We start from the raw sequence: 9,459 nt of genomic DNA, 5'->3' as shown, positions 1-9,459 counted from the left end.
AAACAACACTTATTTTACTTATATATTGTACACTTGAGATTTATCCAGTAAGAAAGTTAATTGTGTTGATGGAAATCGAAATTTTATTGCTTTTTCTTGTATAGTTCTGAATATCTTATTAGTTGTAGTTCTGACTATCGATTGCATCAATGATAGTGAATGAAAATAATTAGTGATACCATTTGTGGTGAAATCACTGCAGACAATATCGCAACAAGAAAAACCCTGTTTCAAGATCGATACTATACTATTACTATTTCGACATTGCCTAGGACTTTTTGTCTGCGAAAGAATTTCATATGTATGTTTATTTTCCACATGGAAGTTGAAATATTTCTCTGTTCATCATTTTACATAATACAATTTATCATATATGTCGATGAAAAAGCAATTTTACGTTCTTTTCAGATGCTCTAATATGCACATGCGCGCACGAGGAATTTATATGAATTTCACCTTCCCGTTTGGTTAGAAAATTACTAACTTGATGAAGGCGTCTATTCGTAGTCTGTGTTCAACTTTAGTAGTAACCATATTCGAACGGTAGGAATATTGTCGCCATTTTGGGGTGTTGTTTGAGACGAGAAGATGCTGTTTGTTTCGCTATTTTACTAAAACTAGTATCATACTTTTCGTGTACCTGAGAAAATGACGCAATTTCTGCCTCCAAACTTGTTAGCACTTTTTGCTCCGCGTGATCCAATACCTTATTTACCACCGGTTAGCAAACTCCCGCATGAGAAGAAAAATGGAGGCTATATCGGCGTTGGAGGTTTTCTTAAATATTTCGAGGTAACAAAAATTGAAATAAACTTTCATATTGTACGCATACGGGTATTGTGGAAATGTTTTTTTTTTGTTCAAAGATAGCCTATCAATAGCATTTAATGATTTACGAAATGTAATAACGAAGTTATAACGTACATTTTTTATAGGAACCTAAAGATACACCACCACCAGTGCGTGTGGAAACGAGGGAAGAACGCCTTGAACGCAGAAGAAGAGAACGCGCCGAGCAAGTGGCGTATAAATTAGAGCAAGAAATCGCGGTATGGGATCCTGCTGGTATTCCAAATGTAACTGCAGATCCTTTTAAAACTCTTTTCGTAGCTCGGATAGTGAGTATTTCCTATGAGTAAAGACTAATTTTCATACAACTATGCCAATAAACTTTTACTTAAAGTTTTACTTCCTATTTACGTTCTTATCACATTGTTTCTAGAACTATGATACTTCAGAATCTAAACTTAGAAGAGAATTTGAAGTATATGGCCCAGTAAAAAAGGTACGTAAATAAAAGTTAGTTTGCTTTGAATTGTACAGATTACTAAGATTTCTATTCAATATTTCAGATAGTGGTAATTCATAATACAATAAATGGCAAACCTAGGGGATATGCGTTCATTGAATATGAGCACGAACGAGATATGCACTGTAAGTAAAACGCAAGAAACATCAATCCCTTGTTGAGAACCTCAGTGAGTCCATAGTCTGGAATTTCACTTTACTTAGCGTCACTTCCAGCTAGTTATAGTGGGGCAGGGCTATAGTTAGGCTACCCATTTTCATTGGTACTAAACCAGACGGTATGGGGGGTCCCGCCATACATCCATGCAGGATTACCATTCTGTAAATGCATATATGGTAAACGATCAACTGAAAAAAGAAATATTGGCTGTCTTGATTAATGCAGTTTTTATCTTGTTCTTGGTACAGCGTGGTGGCCGCTGCCGGCAACTAGTGCCGTTCACTATTCCATGCAAAATCCCTGAACCTGCCTGATATGATAGGTTTGTATGTGTGGTAAGATCCAACATACAACAACGTTTGTTAGCGTCTATGCTTACCCTATTTATCTGATTTTGTTATATTTGCGGTTTTTGAGTACCACCCCTCTGGGGGTTGCTGATAGTTATACTTTTAAAATATTGGGAGTCAGGACTCTTTTCCATTTGGGCTGAAACTCTTTTATTTTTAACTACACGGTTTGCAAAAGTTAGCATTCTACATTGAAATTGATTGGTGGGCTTTTAGGAGAAAGGTTCAGGGACACGCTCTGCAAGCAGTTAGACTTTGCGTCTGTACATAAAGATAGATTGCAAATGTGATAACCAAACTATCTATATATATTATATAAAAATTATATGTATAGTATATATATATAGGCATGAACAGACAATGTTTAAATTTCTTCGACTAAAATTTAACCGCATTCTCTCTCAATAATACATTAACAATCATGCATCATTGGGTAATACAATACACTTCATCGTGTCTTGGTTGTAGCACCTACTTTTTTTTTTCTTGTAATGGGCATATTATCATAAGTACTTGTAGGTCAAACTGTTCTCTCTTAAAATTTAAGTAGAAACGTGTACCAAGCGAATGTCGGGCATCATAAATGGACTCTATGACAAAAGATATTTTCTCGTTAGGTCTAGTACCAAATTGCATGTTCCAAACTAAATGATTGTTCTTTCTCGAGCATCTTATTTCGTCGCTGTTTTCGTTTTACTAAAGTTTTAAATTAGTTAGTTATCATCTTATTTGGAAGGTCATCTAATCATTCTTTCTCAATCAATTGTTTACATTTAAGTCCTTGAACATATCAATTTCGATATAGAATACTAATTTATTCGAAAAATCTGGCTTCGGATTTTCATCTCGAATTAGTTAATTCCTTGGAAAGCGTGCATAGAAAATAATACGTGTATGTTCAAAAGGTAAACAAACGTTTTTCGTGAAGGTAAAGTTCCCCTTGTTAAACAAGAGAAAAACACAAGCCGTTTAACGTTACGTTAAATTTAATATATGATTAGAACACAGTATAATATATAAAGTATAAAGCATACGATACTTGCGCACGGTTTGGTCGTAAGTAGAAAAAAAAGCGCACCAGGTAAATGCAAAGTAAACTTCTTCGGAGATTGAACGAACATATGAAGACTGGGCACCTTCCCAATGAATAGCATACGCGCTGGCCTACTCTATGCTCGCGAGTCTCTTACAAGTTCATTTCACGATTAAACGTACTTCTAAGATTTGTGTTAACTTCCGTACGTAAGTAGCCGCGGTAGGTATTTTTGTATCTGCTATACTTTTTGAACTTTACAAATGTAGATTTAAGGTACCGAAAAATCCGTACATTTTATTACTGATTCATGCCCCGCGAATATAACGTAGACTCGTGATTTTATACGGTAAAATGATCATTACGGTACGGCATCGGACCTTCTTCTAGAAGCGTAGCGAACATGATCTCGGGATATTCGACTCTTTGTACGCTTTATACATAATGAAACGCAATCTCATCATTCCTGTATATATATATATATATATATACATATGTACATATACATCTCGTGAATACAGAAATTAACCAGTCTCAGATTCGAGGATTCTCGTTTCGTGATGGTACGTACATTTTACTTTATAAAAGAACGCACGTTATAATTGGTACGTGTATAATCAGGAATAATATGTGCCGATACCTTACGACCTCAATCATTTCTGAAAAAATAGTAACAACTATTAGTTTGGATAATATCGTTGAGGCAATAATAAGAAATCTGACGGAAATAGAAATAATATCGGGAAAAAAAAAAAAGAATCATGTATAGGTAATATAGTGAATGCATCGTTCGATACTCGATTTATTATCTCTTTTGTATTTTCAGTATCGCATTCTCAGACTGTTCTTGTATTCGTGTCTGTATATTTTTCATTTGTACTTAAACGAGAATTGTTGAAATTTCACGGTCCGTGGAAAAAAGCCTTTTGAAGAAGATATTTTCTTAGTTGCGATATTCGCACTGTCAAGTCTAAAGATTGAAGTCTTTTTAGAATAAAAATCTTTTCTGCCACCTCAGATTTATTTCCTTGGGACATAGAAGTCCCATAGTTTACTAAATAGTGAACGTGGGATCGCGAGCAAATGGTAATTTTCAATCGGTACTTCTAGCTGCTTATAAGCATGCGGATGGTAAGAAAATAGATGGTCGCAGAGTGTTGGTGGATGTCGAACGTGCCAGAACCGTGAAAGGGTGGCTTCCGCGAAGGCTGGGTGGTGGACTTGGAGGAACACGAAGAGGTGGTCCAGACGTAAATATTAAGCACTCTGGTCGGGAAGACAATGAAAGAGAACGAGAACGGTATCGTTTGGAACGAGAGAGGGAGAATTCTGGACGCCTTGATAGAGACAGGTAAACGTTCATACTGTATACACATTTGTAATATTTTGAATAGAAATGTATTAAATTCTGTTATGTCTTTATATTTTGTGCAGAGATCGCGATCGTTTGGATAGAGAACGTAGAAGGTCTCGCGATCGTAAAAGAAGGACAAGAAGTAGGTCACGCGATCGAAAACGTAGACGTAGCCGTGATCGCTTACCTGATCCGGATATTGAAGAGATTCAAAGAGACGAACGACCACGCGACAGGAGAGATCGTGATCGTGATCGTGATCGTGATCGAGATCGTAAGAGAAGACGTTCCAGGAGTAACGAACGCGATCGCGATAGAGACCGTAAGAGGGACAAACGTGATCGCGATCGCGAACGTAGAGATAGAAAAGATCGGGGTGATCGTCAGGATGAAGATACGAAAGAAATCCGAATCAAAGAGGAACCTCTGGATGGTATATTTTTCTTAATCTATTGCCAAGTCTCATTTAAATCAGTTAATTCGTTGGAATATTAATTTTCATACGACAATTTTTCAGATTACCCTGACTATAGTAACACTTTCTCAACGTCTGGATCATACTTTACCGCTGTAAAATACGAAGATGATAATGATCAAGAAGTAGAAGAGAAATACAGAATTCCTGAAGGTCGTCCAGATCCCCCTCCCTACAATAACTATGATTCCGTACAAGACTATTGATCTCGATGATATCTCTTATATTGTTCTTTTTCGTTACCACGCACGGCATGATGAATTAACGCAATTGCCAATAATATATTGTATTTCCTACTGATATTAGTGTAACATCGAATCGACTACATTGAGTATTTAGTTTCTGTAGAATCTACAGCGACCAGATACTCAGTAAGGATATTGCAAGGTAAGCAGATTTGGATTATTGATTTATATGCAATTATTTTTACTTTGTTGATTCGGACTTTTGTATATTTACGATTAGTACCAAGGTAATTTCGGTAAATGAATTTAGGTACACATTAAATGTTGTCAGAATTAAGTTTATGAATTTCAATTATTATAGCAGTTTGTGTGAGACCTCGCAATATGGAACTGGTAGGTTTATAGATATCCGAACTTTTTTGTGTCTACGATGATTCCAATATTCTCTAAATGTGTACATACCTTTACGACTGCTACATGTATATTTATATATATATATATATACAAAATAAAACGAATTACCACTTACGTTTATTGGATATCCCCGTATTTATTTCTGCTTTTCATAATTTGTGAAACTGAAAAGTAAATATTCGTATAAAGACAATTTATATACACGATTTTAACATTTATACGTCTGGTACGTTTCGATAAACTTAACTGATAGTTGAGCAAATTTTAGTAGATTGTACTTGTTGTTTAGAACATTTACAAAGATTTATGAAAGGTGAAATATGGCGTTTGGTTAATGTACCTATGTAGATATATGCATGTACCGGACGTTGAGGTATCGAACCAGAGTTATCTTTGGTTACATCTACCGTGAGTGACCGGATCATCGCGTATTAACTGGACCAAATCATTCCGGTCTCTTACCTGTGTATACGATGTCGATACCAGGATTAAAAATAGTGAAAACTTCCAAGAAAATCAATTACAACGATAAAATTACTGTACTTTGAATAAATTTGTTTAGGGTAATTGTATTGTAGGTATTCTATTACGAGAAATTGTATAACTTTTTTTTAACAGTATGTTATTCTTAAACTTCACATCAATTGGAAAAATCAAATCGTAAAAGAAATACCACATGCGTGAATGAAACAGATTTCGCCTTTATCTATTGCTTACTTGTCTTCACCTCCATTTTCTTATTATTTTTGTATTCATTGTAACCGTTATTCTCGTATTTTATTGGAGAAAGCGTTATACAAATTATTAAATGTTAAATGTTACAACTTGTGCAACTATCTGCCATTCAGAATTGGCGCCAGTGGTTGATTGTCAAACTTCGATGCATAGCGCTACCGTAGATGTATGGCGCTTTTGACAGTTTTGAAGGAAGCTTTTTATCTTCAAGTACAGGTAAATATATTAACGATCATCGTTGTGAGAACGTCCTTCACACAAATTATTTTAATCTATCTTGTATTTCCTTGACTTCGAAACTCTCACTTTAATACTTATATCAGAAAATTAATTATACTTAGTCCAGAAAATTAATCGGTAGTCAAATTTCTTTGTTAAATGTAAATCAAATTTAAGTCTACTTTATAGAAAATTAATTAATGCGTATTCGAAAACAGCGATTTATTTGATGATGTAAAAATAAAGGACATAGCAAAAAGAGACGTGTGATTCGTTGAAATAAATATTAATCAATAGCAGATATGGTAGTTGTTCAGAAACATCGGAATAGAGAGAGTAGAAATTCCTTATCCTATTTGCGTGATGTTACAGTCTGATGCCAACTAGCCCCGCCACATTAAGCGAACGTTACCCGGAAATTACAATTCCCCTGCAATAACTCCGAATTGCTGCTGATTCCACATCGTCGCCTATCGTTCACCAGTCTAAAAATCAGCCTGGCAAATTGTGTCGATTTTATGATGTTATTCTATTCGACAGTTGCACGAGATTTTTCGATCTTTCTTCGAGCCTGTCGATAATCGAATACCTACAGGAGCTCGAAGCAGAATAACGCCTGATCTTCGGTTCGATCCTATCGAATATCGCTCGCCACTTGGGCCAACAAAATCTTGGAGACAGCTATATAATATCTGGTATTTTTTCTTCTCTTTTTTTTAATTATGTAAAAATGTATAAACGTTACGTACGAAATTTCAACGATCGAAATGTACATGAAAGTTAGCTTATTTTTTCGTAATTAAAATTTTGTTCGAGAACGACAGAGGATGACGATGACAGCGGGGCACGCAATGAAATAGTTTAACAAGAAACAGTTAGTTGAATTAACCGCATATTTTCTCCGGCCCAATAAATTGGAAAACCGCAGGCGTAAGTAACTTAAAAAGCGGTTCGCCTCGTTTCTCAACTCAGTGCCTCTTACCCTCCGCCGTAGAGTGCTTAATTATTAGCGGTTCCGAGTTTGGATCGGTTTCTTGTGGTTGGCGATAACGCCACTAACGAATGCCACTTTTCTACTGGAGCTGCTGTTCTATTAATAAACTTCGTGGTAACGTTTCAACGCGGGAAAAGTTTATTTAGTCCAAATAATAGATTTCTAAAATTGTGTTGCCTTTAAGCCGTATAAAGGAAATTAAAATTATTTATAATCAAGGTCAATGCACATTTCGTTGGTTTTAATTATTGAATCCGAAAATGTCAGATAAAAAATTTCAATTCAAGAACTTGATTATTGATCTTCAATACTCTTTCCAACAATATCTCTGTACATGAAATATTTTGCTTTGAAATTGCTTAGTAGAAGAATAACTTCCTGTATGTCGAAACAGTTTGTTACGTAGTTTGCTACTAAAGCAGTATAGTATTAACAGTATGTTTGTTGTATTATCATTGTGAATTATTCGCTTGTGCCAAAATATCTACACAAAATGTTCGACGCCATCAAGCGGAATAAAACGTTCGCGATTATGTGGCGATAGCCGTTGCTTCTCCGGTACCGTTAAATTTCATTAATTTTTTCTGTCCTTTTGAGAACTGGGGCAAAGCACACGTTTGGCGCATCGCTCGTATCCGTGATCCACGATCCGGCATCGTAAACCGAATACGACTTGAAGCTCCACCGTAATTCTGTTACATATAACTTTAAAGTCGATTCGATTGCACTGCACTGCGAGTTTATTCCTCTTATCGAGCTTTTCGGATAAAAATTGCTTGCCGATTAATCTTTCTAAACGGTATTACTTGGAGAAGATAAAGCACCTCTTGTGAAAGGTACATACTAGCTTTGAGCGCGCCCTCTATACTGTTTCAATTCAACGCTGCATAAAGTTATGACGTCCGTTTTGTTATTTGATCAAAGACAAAAAATTTTCTTTTAGGAACCGCTGTCTTCGAACGTTCAACGCGTCTGCGCCGGAACAAAACAAGGAAAAAGCTTCTTGGTTTACTTCGTTTCTAAAACAACGAGCAGATAGAACGTCGGTTCGCCCTGAACACAATTCAATGGTTGGGCAAATTATCACACATGAATTATCGGGTACGAGATTTAAACAGATGCTGCGACAGAACAGCATAGCGGATCTTTTATCAGCGTCTGTACGAAGATTAATTATTCGCATTTACGATCAATCTGACTATTCTGTAACGACTACGAATATATATATATATATATAGGATATACCGAAGTACCAGAAGGGAGCGCGAGGAGAGACAAAACGTGAAATAGGAAAATGGTAAAAGCAGAGCTAACGGAAGAGATATGGTAATGGTGTTAACAGAGCTACGATATGTGAGAATATCTTTGAACGTGTCAGGCATAATTAAAAGCAATTTCTTAATTGCGCGAATTCGTATTATCCGAGACGGCTACGTGGGAGAATGTGCAGGGAGCTTCGTACCGAGAATAATTTTATTGTTCTAAAAGAAGCACGGAGAACGTAACATGTTCGTTAAGATAACGATGGAAAGAAGGAAGAAGGGTAAAAAAAGCGATAGGAAGATGAAATTAAGAGCTAGCGAACACTTGTGGATGAAATACGCCGTGGGCATCGGAGAGGGATGAAACGAGCAAGTGAAAACGAAGAGAGAGCCAAAAGGTGAGGAAGAAATCGGTGCACCTAGCGGGGTGAAGAAAAGAAGAGGAAAACTATAGAAAAGAAGCATAACAGCACGAGAAACGGTGAAAGATGATCCGAGGGTGAGAAAGAGAGAGAAAAAGAGAAAACGTGTATGGTGTTCAGGAGGTTTTCGGTGGTAGAGGGGAGAGAGCACTGCACGGTACGGCACGGCGCAGGTGTGCGCCGGTAGCCCGGTCGCTGGCATGGTATTCCGCACGCCTTAGGTGCGCGTGTGCGCCGAAAGAACGACAGTATGAAGATCAAAGCGTGTGTGGGTGCGCCTGTGCGGCACACAGGCACGAAACCCTCCAGTTTGATCGCGAAAGAGCGACGAGAGAACGCCAGTACGGGCACACTAAAAGGAGATAGGGTTGGTACTACGAATCGTAGGGATGGAGAGAAAAGGAGAGAGTTAGCGACATAGGATAAAGTGTAGTTTGGGCCGTGTGGGCCGTAGGTGTTGAGATAGCGAAGAGTAGGGATGAAACTGAGAGAAGATAGGTAGGCGAGTAGATAGATAGATAGGTAGGCAGACAGGCAGGCAGACAGGC

At 37.0% G+C, this 9,459-nt stretch overlaps 1 protein-coding gene across 1 annotated transcript; it reads left to right on the top strand.

Moving 5' to 3' along the window:
• Window positions 1-512: 512 nt before the first annotated feature.
• LOC100743527 (U1 small nuclear ribonucleoprotein 70 kDa) lies at window positions 513-5,393 on the top strand. Its single transcript, XM_024364957.2, is given in 9 exon segments — window positions 513-792; window positions 936-1,118; window positions 1,223-1,285; window positions 1,353-1,434; window positions 1,717-1,761; window positions 1,764-1,790; window positions 3,962-4,202; window positions 4,286-4,638; window positions 4,723-5,393. Coding segments are annotated over 9 exon segments (1,302 nt in total). The 5' UTR covers window positions 513-648; the 3' UTR covers window positions 4,887-5,393.
• The last annotated feature ends 4,066 nt before the right edge of the window (window positions 5,394-9,459 follow it).

This window comes from Bombus impatiens, unplaced genomic scaffold (genome assembly GCF_000188095.3).
Source record: "Bombus impatiens unplaced genomic scaffold, BIMP_2.2 scf_0019, whole genome shotgun sequence".
In the NCBI taxonomy this organism is placed as follows: domain Eukaryota; kingdom Metazoa; phylum Arthropoda; class Insecta; order Hymenoptera; family Apidae; genus Bombus; species Bombus impatiens.
This window is presented reverse-complemented; position numbering and strand designations above follow the sequence as displayed.